The sequence below is a fragment of the Marmota marmota genome, unplaced genomic scaffold (genome assembly GCF_001458135.2).
Source record: "Marmota marmota marmota unplaced genomic scaffold, marMar, whole genome shotgun sequence".
NCBI lineage: Eukaryota > Metazoa > Chordata > Mammalia > Rodentia > Sciuridae > Marmota > Marmota marmota.
The window spans coordinates 970,811-989,502 of NW_025999960.1; the positions used below are offsets into that span (position 1 = coordinate 970,811).

The window sequence follows — 18,692 nt, forward strand, 5'->3', positions numbered from 1 at the left end:
CATGTGGGTTTTCAGTAATTTATGGCAGTCCGTGTTCATTAATGTACATAATTGAGGATTATACAAATAATATTTGTTATGACATTGGAGATGAGGTTTATAGTGTGGTTTAGAGTCACACTGAAAAGTTCTGGCTACGTTGTCGAGCTAACTGTAACTTCTCTGAAATGTTGATAATTAATCTGTTGATTGAAAGACTAAATGATATGTAAGTGTTCTTTAAGATTTCAAGTTCTGTGTTTGTTATTTATTTATTTTTTCTGGTAACAGTTGTCTATAATATGAGTAGCTTCAACTTACTGGGTTTCATGGTGCCTAGTTTTAACTGTGTGGTGCACTGACAATAGAACTAATGTAATAAATTACATTTGTTCTAAAAACATAGCTATACACATAGAATACAAACATTAATATGAATAACTGTAATACTTAAGACAAACTTGGTCCTCTTCTATATATTTTAATGATGAATTACTGTTTATATATATTTTTTCCCTTATAGTATTTTATGGTACCATCTGTATCTGTTCTGATTCGGAGTTTGCTTTTTACAAAGACTGGTGTGCTTTTTAGAACATTTTAGAATATATTTATATACAAATGAATAGCTTAAAAATAATGTTGTAGATATTTTCTGTTATTACTGAAAAAATTAAACTTTAGCAGTGATTTTTTTTTATATGGAGATAGTACTCTATCATTGTAATTCTAAATTAGCAAAAAAAAATCTTTGTAGCTCAGTAATAGTAGAAATCATTGCTTAGCAGTCTTATATCAATATTAAATTTATTTTTTAGTTGTAGTTGGACACAATGCCTTTATTTTATTCATTTATTTTTATGTGGTGCTGAGGATCGAATCCAGGGCCTTGCACATGCTAGGTGAGCTCTCTACTGCTGAGCCAGCACCCCAGCCCTTGTTATTGGTTTTTTTAAATTGCTTTTATTTTTAAAATACATGACAGCGGAATACATCACAATTCTTATTACATATATAGAACACGGTTTTTCATATCTCTGTTTGTATATAAAGTATGTTCACACCAATTCATGTCTTCATACATGTACTTTGGATAATGATGTCCATCACATTCCACCATCATTGCTAACTCCCTGCCCCCTCCTTTCCCCTTCCACTCCTCTGCTCTATCCAGAGTTTAAAATTCCATTCCATATATGCCACTTTTTTTTTTTTTATCCATTCATCTACTGAAGGGCATCTAGGTTGGTTCCACAGTTTGGCTATTGTGAATTGTGCTGCTATAAACATTGATGTGGCTGTGTCCCTTTAATATTTCTGTTTTTAAGTACTTTGGGTATAGACTGAGGAGAAGGATAGCTGGATCAAATGGTGGTACCATTCCCACTTTTCCAAGGAATCTCCATACTGCTTTTCATATTGGCTGCACCAATTTGCAGTCCCACCAGCAGTGTATGAGTGTGCCTTTTCCCCCACATCCTCACCAACACTTATTATTGTTTGTCTTCATAGGAGCTGCCACTCTGACTGGAGTGAGATGGTATTTTAGAGTAGTTTTGAATTGCATTTCTCTAGTTGTTAGAGATGATTGGGTTATTTGTTTTTTGGTGTTTAGCTTTTTGAATTCTTTATATACCCTAGAGATTAGTGCTCTATCTGATGTGTGAGGGGTAAAAATTTTCTCCCAAGATGTAGGCTCTCTATTCATCTGACAGATTGTTTCTTTTGCTGAGAAGAAACTTTTTAGTTTGAGTCCATCCCATTTATTGATTCTTGGTTTTAATTCTTGTGCTATAGGAGTCTTATTAAGGAAGTTAGAGACTAATCTCACATGATGAAGATTAGGGCCTACTTTTTCTTCTGGTTGAATTCCTAGGTCCTTGATCACTTTGAGTTGAATTTTGTGCATGGTGAGAGATAGGGGTTTAGTTTCATTTTGTTGCATATGGATTTCCAGTTTTCCCAGCACCATTTGTTGAAGAGGCTATCTTTTCTCCAATGCATGTTTTTGGCGCATTTGTCTAATATAAGATAATTGTAATTTTGTGGGTTAGTCTTTGTGTCTTTTTCTATTTCTATGAGGAATGCCATTAGGATTTTGATAGGAATTGGATTATATCTGTATAGTGCTTTTGGTAGTATGGTCATTGTGATAATATTAATTCTGTCTATCCATCTTCTAAGGTCTTCTTTGATTTCTTCTTTGGGATTCTGTAGTTTTTATTGTATATTTCTTTCACCTCTTTCGTTGATTCCCAAGTATTTTTTTTTTTTTTTGAGGCTATTGTATGGGGTAGTTTTCCTCATTTCCCTTTCAGAGGATTTGTTATTGATAAACAAATAACCCAGTCAATAAACGGGCCAAGGACCTGAACAAACACTTCTCAGAAGAGGATGTACAATCAATCAACAAATATATGAAAAAATATTCATCATCTCTAGCAATTAGATAAATGCAAATCAAAACTACTCTAAGATATCATCTCACTCCAGTCATAATGGCAGCTATTATGAAGACAAATAACTATAAGTGTTGGCGAGGATGTGGGGAAAAAGGCACACTTATACATTTCTGGTGGGACTGCACATTGATGCAGCCAATATAGAAAAAGCAATCATGAAATTCATCTGGAAAATAGGAGACCCAGAATAGGCTAAAGCAATCCTTAGCAGGAAGAGTGAAGCAGGTGGCATCACTATACCAGACCTTAAACTATAAGACAGGGCAATAGTAACAAAAACAGTATGATATTGGTACCAAAACAGACTGTTAGACCAATGGTACAGAATAGAGGACACAGAGACTAATCCACAAAATTATAATTATCTTATATTAGACAAATGTGCCAAAAACATTGGAGAAAAGAATCAATAAATGGGATGGATTTAAACTAAAAAATTGCTTCTTAACCAAAGAAACAATCTATGAGGTGAATAGAGAACCTACATCTTTGGAGCAAGTTTTTACCCCTCACACATAAGTAGAACACTAATCTCTAGGTTATACAAAGAACTCAAAAAGCTACACACTCAAAAAGCAAATAACCCAATCAATAATTGGTTATTATTCTTGTTGAAATTAGGAACTGAGACTACTTACTTTCCATTTTCTCTTGGTTGGGTTTTCAACCCCTATCCTATAAATATTTATTGTATACCAACCACAGGTGGCACAGTGGGAGCAAACAAGACAGACCTGGTTCTTGGAGCTTACAAGCTAGTAAGAGAGTGAAATTAAACAAAGAATTAAACAAATGATTACTGAATTATAACTAGGATATACTTTTAAGGGTGAGTACAGGGAAAGTAATTATAAGGGTACTGCTAATAAAGTGAAAACTGCATTCCAGAAGGGTTTTTAAGCCCAAGTGTGGGTAAGCAGAACAAAGGCCTATTCTGTTTAGGGAAGCAGGGCTTTCCTGACAGTTGTGCAGCAGAATCAGAAGGGGAGACGGGACATCTTTCTTTCCAATTCTAAATTTTGTCAATGTTCTTAGTCTCTCAATTTTACATATTTTTTTCTGATTTATTTATTTCTTTTCTTTGTTTTTTTTTTCCCCCTCTATTTTCTTGGGTTTATCCTTCTGGTTTTACTGATTTAAAAAAAGTTTCCTACTTATCTCATTAATTTAAAAAAAAAAAAAATACTTGGGAATCAACGAAAGAGGTGAAAGAAATATACAATAAAAACTACAGAATCCCAAAGAAGAAATCAAAGAAGACCTTAGAAGATGGATAGACAGAATTAATATTATCACAATGACCATACTACCAAAAGCACTATACAGATATAATCCAATTCCTATCAAAATCCTAATGGCATTCCTCATAGAAATAGAAAAAGACACAAAGACTAANTATATATATATATATATATATATATATATATATTTTTTTTTTTTTTTAAATTTGCTCTAATTAGTTACACATGACAGTAGAATGCATTTGGACACATTTTACATAAATGGAATAACTTTTTCTTCTGGTTGTACATAATGTAGAGTTACATGGGTTTTCCCTCTTATTACTACTTTTACTACATTCTGACAATTTTGTGTATAGTCAAATTTCTGTAACTTTTCACTTTGTAACTTAATTTGAGATTATGTTACTAGGCACATCCATATTTGGGATATCTGTTTGGGTTATTGAACTTTTTATCATTAGATCTCTAGGTTTTTTTCGCCTCCCAAGCCATTTTATCCGATAACAAATACAGTAGCTCTGTTTTGGTTAGAATTTAACTAGTATTTCTTTTTCCATCCTTTTGTTTCTTCATCTTTTTTTATCTTTATATTCTTTAAAAAGCATAATCTGGTAGTCATTGTCTTTGAATTGAAATATTTCATTCATTTATATTTAATGTAATAAATTATATGTGTATATATGAGCATATATACACACATACACATCTGTTACAAAAATGTATATATATATATATATTTATGATTTTAATTTGGGCTTTCTTTTTGTATTTTTATTTTTTGTTTCTTTTTCTTTATCTTTTTGAGTTGATTTTTAAATTTCCTTTTGCTCCTGCTCTACTAATTTGAATGTACTTTGCTTCTCTTCTTTTGGTGGTTTTTCTAGAAATTTTAACAAAGATTCTTAACTTATTAAAACCTAAAGCAAGGGCTGGTAATGTGGCTCAATGGTAGAATGCTTGCTTGTCATGCTTGAAGTCCTGGATTTTATCCCCAACACTTAAACAAACAAACCAAACAAAAATGAATGTCATTTGTCTTTTGAGTATCTTTGTCTTCCACGTTTCCTCGTGGAAGATTTGAAGTTTTTAAATTTCCTCTCTCTGTTATTATGCTATTGTTGTCTAATAGCATAATAACATATATGTATATGTATGTATATGTATACATAAATCTATATTTATTACATATATATATAAAACATACACAATACATACATATGTACATATACATGCATATATACACACCATATATGTATTTACATAATATAAAGATTTTATGTGGGTATATAATATTTAATACCAATATCTATGTTTATGTGTGTGTGTATCATATTTAACTCTACAAGACATTATTATTAGCATTACTATGCTTGTCATTGTACTTGTAAGTTACTTTGACTTAGGTTTCTAGATTGCCAGTCATTTCTTTTCTCTGCATAGTGCTGACATTACTCCACTGTTCTGTGGTATCCATAATTATTGTTGAGAAGTTAGTTGGTTGCTTTAATTGTTGCTCCTTTGAAGGAAAGTGGTCTTTTCTTTCTTGCTCCCTTTAGAATTTGCTTTGTATTGTTGGTATTCTGTAGTTTCACTGTGATGATACTAGGTATGAATATCTTTTTATTTTCCTTGATTATAATTTGTTGGGTTTCATGAATATTTCGATTGAACGTATAGATTCAAGAAACCCAATGATCTTTAGATTCAAGAAGCTCAACAAATTATGAAAAGTACTCTACTCTTGAAAATTCTCAGCCATTGTGTGTACCCACTTTGGTTTTGCTTCATTTTTTCTCTCCTTCTGGGACTCTAATTAGACTTTTAAAAACTCTACTGTTGATCTCTTTTTCACATTTTCACACTCTGGCTGTGATACAGTCTGAGTAATCTCAGATATATTTGTTATTTCACTAAATCTTCACCATTGTCTTTAACTGATGTCAAACTTATGCATTCAGTTTATAATGTCAATTTTGTCTTTCTTGTTTCCTTCTTCCTTCCTTTCTCCTCTGTTGTCCCTTCCTCTCCCCTTGCCTTTTCTGCTTTTACTACTTTGTCTATTTTGAGATCATATTACCAGATGCATTTACATTTAGAATATCTGTTTCTTTCCCTTACATTCTTCCTTGCTTTCTTCTGCTTCCTCTTTTTTCCTTTCTATTTTTGACGTAGTGCACTATTATTTGTAGGACATTTTCTTTCTTGTCTTCAAGGATGAGTGTATTAGCTTTGGTTCACTTTTATCCTGGGAATATAGTTATTTGCAGCCCCCAATTTAAGAGGTAGGGTACTTAAGTAAATCCTGAACTTTTCTTTTTTCCTTGAGGTCCTGAAAATCCAGTTGAGGTTTACAAAGTTTGGCAGATATGTTTAGGGAAAAAGTTTCTCATCTCCCCTTATGATTAGTTTTTGCCTGATTATTTCTTACTATTTTGACCAGTTTTCAGATAACAATGTATCTGAACAACTTTTTTTGGTATTGTTTTGTACTTTTAATTGCTTTCTATGGGTGGTTTAGATAGATACGTAGTCTTACTTACTTTTGGAAGCAGAAGTTTTTAGTCTTAAATTAAGCAAAATATAAAAAAGCCTTGTTATCTATGCAGTCTGCTAGTTGATGCCTGCTTTTAAAGTTAACTTTGTCAAAAGTGATAAAATATTGTTATGAAAAATGATGCAGATTTGACTTTTATTTACTAGATTCTGATATTTACTGTCTCTAGTGCTAGGCCATTTGTGTACCTTAATGCATTTCCAAATGTTGTATCATCACTCTTATAATATATGCTATGTCTAATTAAAAATGATGAAGTCAAATGGCTAGAATTAAAATTAATTGTTTTGAATGTTTTTTAGTTTTAGATGAGCACACAGTATCTTTATTTATTTTTTTTATGTGGTGCTGAGGATCGAACCCAGTGCCTTATATATGTGAGGCAAGTGCTTTACCACTGAGCTACAGCCCCAGCCCCCAAATTAATTTTTTCTTATGCATTAGCTATGCAAATAATAAATTTACATATCTAGATAATTTTAAAGAACATTTGGTACTTTATGTAATTAAAATATTTTATATTTATATATATGTATATTACATATATTGCTTATAATTTTTGATTTCCACTTTTTTTTAAGAAAGAAAGAAATTTTTACTGGTCATGGTAGTTCTGTTCAGAGTTTAAATATTTTCAGAATTTAAATATTTTGAATTTCATTGGATGTAAATCAGAGATGTATTTGTTTTATTGAGTATCTTGTAATAAAAAATGAAATAAATAGACAATCATACTTTATAAGTACATGTTGAAAATAATTAGTTGTTTTTTCTCCCTTAATGAGAAGGGTATAGGTTATATGAATTATGTATTTCTGGAAAGTTATTTACATTTTTATGTTTGTCTTGTATACATTTTATAGTTCTAATGAAGTCCAGGAAATTATAAAAAGCTTCACTGATGGGCAAATTGTAGTTTTTGCCTTATTCAGATTGCTGATTGCTGTTAGATTCTTGAGTCTGTATTAGACTTTCAAGTTCTTGGAGCAAATGTATTTTGGTTTTCATAAAAGAACAGTGTTTTTCTAAATTTGAAAGTGTAGAGTTTAACTGGTCAAATCTATTTTAAAAAAATTTCATTGTTTTGCCTCTTGGATATATTAGTTAAGACTTTTTGTAGAATAACAAAAAAATCTGGTGTAATAGAATCCATAGTATAAACTTTTCTATGTTTATCTATTGAAAATTATACATATAATTTTAAAGTTTATTTACAATTATTATATGTGTAATTTAGAGAAATTTCAAGTTTTTGTTTTAGACTTTTAATTTTATAATTATGTTTTACTTACCTGCTAAGATTTATGGGAAATTGAGTTTCAGAGATATGCTATCACATTTCCCAAAGGCTAATTGAAGCCATATTTCAGAAGCCCATAACTTACAGTGATATATTTATAAGTATGGTAAGTAATATTAACATACCTATGTAAGACCATTTAAAGTAGAAATTACAATTAATTAATGTTTTGAAACTGAAAAAGCCTTATGTTCAAATATATTTTTATAAGAATAAGTCATTAACTTACATTAACTTACCTTTTTCATATTAACTGAACATTTTAGATATTTATAAATACCATGGTCATAAGGAACTTCTTGATACCCATTATAGGTTCTGTAGGTACTACCTCAATTAAGAAATTTTTTTTTCATGCAGGTATTCAGTTTTAGATGTCAGATGCTTTTTATTTTAGCTTTTTCTTGAATTACATTGTCTCTTGATTAATTTAGTTATTTAAATTCAACAGAAATACAACTGCATTACTTAATACTATTAGTCAGATTTTTCTGTTTCTTGCATCAGACTTTCTTATTATTTTCACTTCAGTTAAACTAGTTTATATAACATCTCATCTGGGATGTTATAACACAAATTTCATTGGCTTCTTTGCCTTCTGATTCATTCTGTAGATGGTTTCTTTATGTAAGGATGTTCAGAACCCCAAGTTCTTTTCAGTGGCAAATTACTATAATCTGTGATCTAGTAATGGACTAACATATAGACTTCACTCCACTCATTATCACTCTGAACGTATTGGTGTCTCAGTAAAACCCAAGTTTCATGATCTTCTCTGCACATTTTCCCAATGTATTCCTACCTCCAGTTCTTTGCTCTAGCACTTCTCTCCAGCTAGAATACTGTTCTTCATCTCTACCATGTACAAATCACACCCTTCCATCAAGACCTAGTTTTAATATCTCTTTATTGAGCCTTCCTTAGATACTCCCCCAAGTTCCCTATTCTCAAACAAATCTGGTAATTACCTTTCTTTTTTTCCTAGTAATTACTGTTTATCTGTGACATTTCATGCTGTTAGCTTGTCTCCTTCAGGTTTTTAGTTATGACACTGCATAAACTCTGGTTCTTTAATCCTTTTCTGATCTTGACTTTTGGTTTCTTCATTTGTTTTATTTTCCTATCTTTTTAAAAGTTGACTTTTAGGCTTTTGTGCTGAATCCGTATATCTTTTGAACTCTGATAATAAATTTTAATTTATGGTTTCAGGTTTGTGCCTTCACTCTTTCTTTAGAACTTCAGACATATCTTTATTTGCCTTCTTCCTCTTGCCCCTCATGGCTTGTTCCAGATGGATATACCTTAACGTGAACAATATCTAAAACACAACATCTTTTCCCTTGTATTGATCAAACCTGCACTTGTTCTTATATTTATTTTCTCACAATAAAATTATTGTTCACCCCGGAGCATAAGCCACATAACTATAAGTCAGCCTCAAATCTTTGTCTTTATTTGGTATAGCTGTGTTACTGGGGCATCTGTGATCACCTTATTCTTTTTGTGCTCTTTATACTGGAGTATAGTACTTGCTGTTCCCTTAAATATGTCCTGTGGTTTCATGACTCTCAAGCTTTTTATATGCTCTTCCTTTTGCCTGAAAATTCCTATTAAGAATTATATAGGCTGGACATGAATCCTAGCTTCAGTATTAATAATGAACTTGACCAATCAATTAGCCTTTTAAGTACCTGTTTCTTTATCGCTACAATGTACTAATATCTGCTCAGAAGAGGTATTGTGAATATAAAATACAAATTCTCACATATGATTGAAGGTGATAATATATACTATTGAATATATAACTGAGATGTTGTCATTTAACTATTAGTTTTCCCTTTCTCTTACTGTTTCTCTACCTAGAAAGCCTACCTTAGGATCAAATCCTTTATTAAAACTTTCTTTTTATAAAAATGAATATAATACTTTTCTGCTCTTATACTTAATTTTGCATTTCTATTACTATGTGTTAAATAATATGTTTACATGTCTTTTCAGTAGAATGTAATCTTTAAGATTGGAAACTGCCTCTTAATTCTGTTTAATAAAACTAATAATAGCATCTATGATAGCCCGTAAGTTAGGCACAGAGTTTTGTGTCCATGAAAGCCTGTGGGTTTTCCTGGGAAGAGAAGTTCATTGCTTCTTTTAGACTCTCAGAAGAATTTGTTTCTTAAAAAAGATAAGGACTCATGGCCTACCACATGATACCTATTAAATAATATTGCATTGAATTAAACCATGCGTTTCTTGAACACTGGGTGATAGCAGCAGCAATTTTCTGTTTTCCTATCCCATCTGTGAAAGAGGAATCTGAAAGCTAATGATTCCCACCTCTACTTTCCTCCCTTAACTTTTGGTTCTCTGTAGCTCTTTGAATGAATTTATAGCTAGGTGTTTCCCTGCATTAAAGCTCTTTCTGATTGAAATTTATGGAATGATTTCTTTGTTGCACTAAACCCTTCCAGATATGAATAGATTATACATTTTGGGTGAATTAATATTATATTGATAAAATGCTATAAATATAATTTTTCTTTATGTAAAGCATGTTCTCCTGTCTCCTGGACAGAAAACGGAAGAACATACTTTCATTCTTACTTTGTCAATTTTGTCTCTCTTTGTTTCTTTATGTACATCAGTTAGGCTTGGCCTAAAATATAATAACATAACATCACCTTTTATTTAGGACTTAATTTTATTTGCTTCCTTTATTTGGGTTGTTGGAAGTATAAACAGAAAAAAAATCTAAGTAAGTACTTTGAGGACAGTGAATCTCCAAATGTATTTAATTTCTTTCAAAATTTCATCTCAGAAAAATCTCTAATATGAGCAGGTTGTCACCTTTTAAAAAAATCATAATGTGAACCAAAACATAAAATTCACAACTCTTTTCCCTAGGTTTGACTTACTTAATCTTAGAGTTATGATGTTATTTTGATAATACTGTAAGATTTTAGTAGAATTTTAAAATAATTTTGCAAAATTAAATGGAAAGTTAAGGAATAGAATTTCAGAGACATCAGAAAGAATTCTTTTTCTTATGTCTTATATGTGAAGAGAAAATTGTTCTTATACATGATTTACCCTTCCTTTCAACTCTTTCAAGTATTTACTATAGGTTCTTAACTTTTTTCCTGTGTTCATCTCTCATGATTGGGATTACCGTCTGACTGTGCATCTTTTGATTTAATTCAGTTTGAAATATTGCATGCACAATCTGAGACTGGCTATAAAACATTGTGTGTGCGGTAATAACTGATCTTATTCTAGCTATTATTTGAATGAGTAATAGATAATATGCAATTTTTATAATCTACCTATATAAATCTAAAATGGTGATGGATTGCATATTGAATTGGCAGAACATAAAGAGGAAAGAAAGATTTGCACCTCTTTATGAATATCTTTCTGTTAAAGAGAATTGCCACTGGGCACAGTGGCACATGCAGGTAATCCCACCAACTGGGGAGGCTGAGAGAGGAGGATCCAGAGTTTAAAGCTAGCCTAAGTAAAAGTGAGGCACTAAGCAACTCAGATCCTGTTTCTAAATAAAATAGAAAAATAGGGCTGGGGATGTGGCTCAGTGTTCAAGTGCCCCTGAGTTCCCATCCCTGGTCTTCTCCCCCGCCCCAAAAAAGAGAATTGCTAATTAATGTTTGAGAAATCATAAAACCTTTAAAAAAGATATCCTCCATAGTATTGCTTAATTGATGCATTTACTAACTATATATTCAAAAATATATGAGGAGCCTTCTGAATATAATAATTTAAAGATAGAAATGTATATATGCCACAAAAAAGACAACTAAAAGAATCACAACAAACTTTCCTCATATTATTTACAAAGAATAAATAGTGTATACTCATGTACTAATTTCAGGTTGATAATGGGTTTTCTTTTCCTTAGCGTTGATGATTTCCATCATTCTACCAATACATATATATTAAACTACAAATTAACATTAAGATGATTAAAAGGAACACTGTTGAATAACAGTGGTTTTCATCATAGAAGATAAAAGTAAATGAAATATTGAAGGTTGTAGAATTACTCTTAATTTTGCTAATCACAGAATTAAGTTATTTTGAGTTGCTTACAATTCTTAAACTTGCTTGTGGGTATAGAATATCATCTTTATTTTATTGCCATTTTTGCTTTTGATTTTAAAATTAAAATATCTATGTATGGCAATATTTTGTTACATGAAAATTAGTGTTTGTGTACTAGAAAGACATATGTCTTTTATGGGTAAAATAAACTCTTTTTGGTGTTTGCACTTTTGAGGCATGTTTTGATCTGTGTTTTCTAGAAGCAGTTAGACTGCATTTTATTGTTTCAGTTATTCTTCTCAAAATGGGATGGCTGTTATGAGTAAATTTAAGTCTATAGACTTCAGATTTACATAACCAACAGTCTCTTCACTTTTCAACTTGCATATCTATTAGACATTTAGAACCAACATATTCTTCTCTAAGGTCATGGTTGATATTGGATTAATTTTTTAATTTTATTCCCCTGGAAACATGCATCTTTGTTATCAGATAGCAGTGTTTCTGGTAAATATGACCCTTATAAGTAATAATGCTGAGAATTGTGGTATGTACTTGTAATCCCAGCTCCTCAGGAAGCTAAGGAAGGAGGATTCCAAGTTTAGGCCAGTTCTCTCTCAAAATAAATATAAAAAGGGCTAAGGATATAACTCAGTGGTAGAGTGTTTGTCCAGCATATGCAAGGGACCTGGATTCAATCTGTAGTACCTCAAGGAAAAATAAAACATTCTGTGTTGTCTAGGAGCTCTGCCAATGAAATTCGTATACCTGCTTGAAAGCCAGGACTTTCCTGGGTATTGGTACTTGTAACCAAGTGTGTCTTTTCTAGAGATATCATTGTAGTGGTGTCTATGAAGTTGTTTCAAGAGATAGCAACTCTTATGAGGCATATGCCTGCCTTCTAAGCCAAGGTGGGCCTCACAGTCACCTGAGTAGAGCCTATCTACTTGCACAGGAACTGGAATTTGTATTGAGGGCAGAGACTAAGTTTTAATTGATGAAACTTTTCTTTTGAAAGAGGAACTTTTTACCTTACCTGTATGATGTGTTTCTAGCATGTGCTTTCTAAGTAAATCTGATGCTTGTTATGGTCTGAGATAGTTTTAAGAGTCCAAGTGTCTAGTTGAAATGACATATGGCCTAGTCCACATCCAAACAATAGTGTCTTTGCCCCTTACTTTTCCCATCAGCAGCTTTCCCCCTATTAAACATTGAGATTTTCTCCTTCCATTCACTTCAGCAAAATCTTGGAATCATTCTTGATTATTCTGTATCTCATCCTATATCCAGTTCATCAGAAAATTTTGTTACACATCTTTACAAAATTCATGCAGTGTTTTGCCACCTTTCAGTACCTCAAATCTTAGTCTCCTTTTTTGAGTCACCATTATCTCTTGACTGGATTATTGAAAAAGCATACTGAGTATCTCCTTTCTCTCTCTCTCTCTCTCTCTGTTTTTTTGGGGTCCCAGGGATGGAACTCAGGGGCACTCAACCACTGAGCCACATCCCAGCCCTATTTTTGTATTTTATTTAGAGACAGGGTCTCACTGAGTTGCTATAGCCCCTTGCTTTTTATTGAGGCTGGCTTTGTACTTGTGATCCTCTTGCCTCAGCCTCAGCCTCCAGAGCCTCTGGGATTACAGGCATCCTGAATTGGCTAACAATTTACCACTTATTATTATTATTATTGTTTTTTGGTGGCCCAAATTAATTTCTGAGACAAACATTTCTCCCAAATTTTATTTTCCTTATTTTGTTATTTATAGTTTATTTTTATAGGATTATTTATTTTTCCCTCAACCACTTTCTCTCAGTTGCCTTTCTAGGTTGGCTTTCTGCCAATTGTAATCTGCATATCAATAAAAAGATTTAAGAAATGGACAAATAATTCTCTTTTACCCTTATCCATTTTCTTCAAAGGTTAACATTTGCTTGCTTTCTCCTTATTCTTTTTCCTCCTCCGCCTTTTTCTTCCTTCCCTTCTCTTTCTTCTCCTTCTCAATATTTATTTAGTGTTCTTTTGTTCCTAAATGGAGGGCAGATAGTCAAAATACTAAGTCCCAAAGTAACCCAAGTACCAAAAGCCTAGTGACCAAAAACCTGGATTACTTATCCCACATTCATATGCAATAGGATTTAATTCTTTTTTTTCTTTTTGCTATTTATATTCCATTTTAGGATTCAATCCCCCTATTTCCTGTTTTTCAATTTTGTTTTCTTTATTTCAACTATGTGCAACATTAACGTGGTTCTAAAATTCCAAAACTGTATTGAAACCTTTACTCAGAGAAAAGATGTTTTCTGCTATTCATTTCTTCTGTCTTTCTGCCTCATTCTTTTCTGTCCCTTATCTTCCTGTTAGTTTTGAACTGTATTATGACAAATAGGTACATGTTTCTTTGTTTTTTTACACTGTTGAGGGCCATTTGCATATTTTCTTTTTGGTAAGTTTTTTTTAAACATCTTTTGCCTATTATCTTATAAGTTTATTATTTTTAATCCCCTCAATCTTTTGCCCAGTTTTAAATCTTCTTAAAATATTAGGAATATTGGCCCTTATCTGTAATATGTATTGCACATATCTTTTTTTCCCTAGCTTGTAGGCTTTTGATTTGCTTTTAGAAGTAATTTTTGACAGAAAAAAGTTTGTATATATTCATAATAGTCAAATTATTCAGTCTTTTATTGTGTTTAGAACCTAGCCATAGGTAGCCTTTCTTACACCATAGGCAAAAAAAAAAAAAACTTAATCAGGGTTTTGTCTAGCATTTATGTAGAGTCATTTAAAAAATATTTATCTTTTCTCATACTTGGAGTTTATATTTGTGTTTGATGTGAAATATGTGTAATTTTAGCCTTTTCTAAATGGCTAATCAGTTGTATTAGTACTGTCTATTAACAGGTCTATCTTTGCTTCATTGATTTGTAAAAACCACTTTCATTGTATACTTCTTTCACTCATACACTCATAGTTGAGTTTTTTTTTTCATCAAATAATACATTGTTTTATGTGTAGAAGTTTTATAGTATGTTTTAGTATAATTTAATATGGCATATTTTAATAATGATAGTATTATATTTTAATATAGTTTAATGCATTTTAATAAGCAAGGCTAGTATTCTCTTTATTGCTTTTCTTTTGTAGTGCTTTGTTATTTTTACAGGTTTACTTTTTCCATGTGACATTTAATGTACATTTATCTAGATAAATGTACATTTATCTTAAAAAAGCTTATTGATATTATATTGGGATTGTTGTGAACCTATAAATAAACTAAGGGAAGACCGGCATCTATATGATGTTTAGTTGTCCTGTACAATTGCAAAGGATATCTTTACCTTGTTTAGGTATCTCTTTGTGTGTTTCAGGAGCATTTTAGTTTTCCTCACATCACTTTGCTAAATTTATTCTTAATAATTTGATCTTCTTTGTTGCAATGAAAAACAGTGTTTTCTGGATCATTACCTTTTCTTGAAATAATCTGAATCTTATGCATTGTTTGTAGGTTAGTTGCCTGATAATGTAATTTTCTTTCCCAAGAAATAGATTTATTTTCAAGAAGTGTTTTTTTTTAAAGCGCTAATAAAAACCAACTTTTGCAAACTACATTTCTATAAAGGATTGCCCATTTTTCTAAGTTTTAAAATATATTTCCTTAATGTATAGAGGAGTCAAGATTTTTTTTTTTTTTTTTTTGTACTAGGGATTGAACCAGGAGTGCTTAACCACTGAGCCACATTCACAGCCCTCTTTTGTATTTTTACTTAGACACCGGGTATAGTTAAGTTGATGAGACTTGTTGTCTTCCTGACTCAGCCTCCGGAGCCACTGGGATTATAGGAGTGTTCTTCCATGCCCAGAGAGGAGTCAAGATTTTTTTTTTAATTTCTTCTGTTTTGATAACTATCTTCTCTTTGCCATTTAATTTTGTATATTTGTACTCCCCCATTACTACTGGTTAAATAAGGTATGTTTTTTTTAAATTCAGGGTTTTTAAAATTATATGTACTCTTTTATTAATCTACATGAGTCTGTGTTATCTGTGTTTTTTTTCTTATTCTGTTTTTTTTTTAAGTTTTCTTTGTATCTTTAATTTCAACTGGGGATTTAATTCATTGATTTTTTTGTTGATATGTTCAAGAATATAGATTTTTTTCTAATTACTGCTTTAAACATATCTAATAGATCTCTGATATGTAAGGTTTCTTTGACATTATTATTATTACTGTATTTAGAAATCCTGTAATATCTTTAACAAAAAGTAGGAACCTAGGATAATGTTATGATTGGGTGGGTAATGGAATATGCAAAAAGATTCCTGGAAAAATTTGTTTTGAATGTTACTGAATGATAATGTTAGTGACACTTTCCATTTAATGTTGTACTTACCATGTATCTGTCACTGAGCTAAGTGCTTTCTATACATTATCTCACTTAAGCTCTATAACATGGTTTTTTAGGCACATATTATTTTCTCATTTTCAGATGAGGACACTATGACTTGCAGGGGTTTATATAATTTGCCTAGGGCTCCTTAACTGTTAAGCAGTTATTTCAAATTGGAATGCATTTTTTATTCCACTGCCATGGGTTAATAATATTATGAGATCATAAAGGTATTGAAAGGTATGACATAATCAGGGAATTTTAGTAGCAAGGTGTGACTGGAGTAAAGTTAGCACTTACAGTGGTTTCATTTCTGACTTTGGTAAATTCAGTGTTTATTGAGGTACTGTTAACTGAATAGGAAAACATGAGGCAAACATGGTTTATATAAAATGTTAGTTAAGTTTAATGTACCTGTTGGACATCCAAATGGATCTGTCTGGTCATAAGGTGAGTACAATGATGTGGAGATGTGACGAGTTATTTATGCCTGAGATGTGGATTTGGTTGCCATTAGCCTTTAATTGATAATTTCATAATGGGTTTTAAACTGGCAAACCAAAATACTGTATTCAGTGAAATCAAAAGTGTAGGAAAATGAAATTTAGGCTTAATATAGAAAGAACCTGAAAAGGAAAGAAAGAAAAATTAGTCAACTTACATGGGGAAAATCTAGGAGATAATGGAAACCCATTTGTGTTCTTGAGAACTAAGGAGAGATAAGATCAGAAGTGTTCATTCAATTTAATAATAGCTGAAATGACATGTAGTATCTCTAATAACAGGTCTAGTGGGGTGATGATAGGATTAAGGAAGAAGAAACTGGAAATAGGTGTTATACATGATTCAGGAAATTTGTTTATGAAGGGAAAAGGTGAGAGGGAGGTGGTAGCTACTGTGAAGTGTAGGATTCCTATTTTGCTTTCTCAACCTCCCCCTTACTTTGTCCTTATTTTGCTTTTCTTTGTTCTCCTTTTCTCCCACCTTTCATGTATTCTGACTGCTTTTCTTCTTCTGATGTGATGTACTTGAACACTTAATGTTACAGGATGAAAATTTACTTTAGACAGTATAGATCTTGTTTTAAAATATGGATATAAATATGAATGACATAAAGAGAAGTTGAAATATTCAGGTGTTAAAAATGATACTTTCAAGATATTCTTGAATACAGGGTCATAAACACTCTTGTCCTATAAATTTTTTTAATAACCTTTAAAATAGTAATGAAAGTAATAGCAACACTGTAAGAAATGCTTTACATATTTTAGCCTATTTAAAGCTCCACCAGCAACTCGGTGTGCATCTTATAGATGAAGAAACTGAATAACAGATAATTTACATAATTTGCGCATTGTTCTGTATCTGTTGTGGCAGTATGGTTTCAGAATCTGTTATCTTCATCAGAAGGCTATATTCCTTCTTATTGTATAAGCTACTTTTCATAACCTTTAAAAGTTCATTAGTAATATTTTTGTTATGAATTATAATTCACAAATAGAAGTTGGAATATTTTTAGAGATTTATTTCCCACCATATAAAATGAAAATTAGAAAAATTCTGAAGAGTATTTACCAAATACAAACATGAATTGAAGTTTTAGTTTTCTGTATTTCAGTAAAAATAAATTGAAATGTTTGTTTGTGAATGTAGAATCAAGTATCTGATATGGCACATAGTATCTCAAAAATAATATTGCTACATAATAAAATATAGATAAGATAAATAATACTTTAAAGTGCCAAACATAAGTCAATGTATTCTTTAGTTTATTAATATCTAATGGCCTTATAAATATCTCTCTTCAGGGAAAAATGCAATTTCCATTGTGAGCTACCTTCCAGAATTTATGGTAGAACTTCACTGACGTTGCTACTGATGCCAATGTGGAATAAAGGTCTTTATAATTTAGAAAGTCAAACATATAAATGAGTTACTTCTAAAAATTACTTTTCTTAAATATGAAAGCACATAATTTATTTGAATTGTGAAGGAACATTTAAAAATAAAGTCATATATGTATAATCTGTTAATTTTGTCCTTTACATTTTTATCTTTTTTATTCTTGGCAATAGGCTTTGCTTTTATGACTTTTTTTTGTCTTTTAATTTTTATTTATTTTTTTTAGTCATACATGACAGTAGAATGCATTTTGGTATATAATACATACATGGAATGTACATACATCAATCATATTGTCTATTCTATTCTGCTGCCCTTCCTATCCTCCCTACTCCTCCCCTCCTCTCCCATCCTTTCTCTCTATCCAATCTAATGTGACACACTTTTTTTTTTCTTTTTCTCATTACAACATCATATATATGTATTCTGTATAACAATGAGGTCTCCTCCCATCTTCTGTGCAACTCCCTTTCTCCCTCTTTTTCCCTCCCACCTCTCTTCCCTATTTAGTGGTAGTCTTCTTCTCATGCTCTTCCTCCCTATCCCATTTTGAGTCCCCCCCCCCCCCTTATATCAGAGAAGACATTCGGCATTTGTTTTTTAGGGATTGGCTAACTTCACTTAGCATAATCTGCTCTAATGCCATCCATTTGCCTGCAAATGCCATGATTTTATTATTTTTTAGTGCTGAGTAATATTCCATTGTGTATAAATGCCACATTTTTTTAAATTTTTTTATTGTTGGTTGTTCAAAACATTACATAGTTCTTGATATATCATATTTCACACTTTGATTCAAGTGGGTTAT

The 18,692-nt window shown here is 31.4% G+C and overlaps 1 protein-coding gene across 5 annotated transcripts in view; it reads left to right on the forward strand.

The window, feature by feature from the left end:
• Ccdc91 (coiled-coil domain containing 91) overlaps positions 1-18,692 on the forward strand; it is a 416,145-nt gene that overhangs the window by 78,811 nt on the left and 318,642 nt on the right. The window contains exon 3 of one of the 5 annotated variants that reach the window (XM_048802485.1): positions 17,791-17,879. The exons of the other annotated variants lie outside the window; for them this stretch is intronic. Within the exon in view, the coding sequence (XP_048658442.1) occupies positions 17,861-17,879 (19 nt within the window). The 5' untranslated portion in view covers positions 17,791-17,860. The remainder of the gene's footprint in view (positions 1-17,790; positions 17,880-18,692) is intronic. 5 annotated transcript variants of the gene reach the window in all.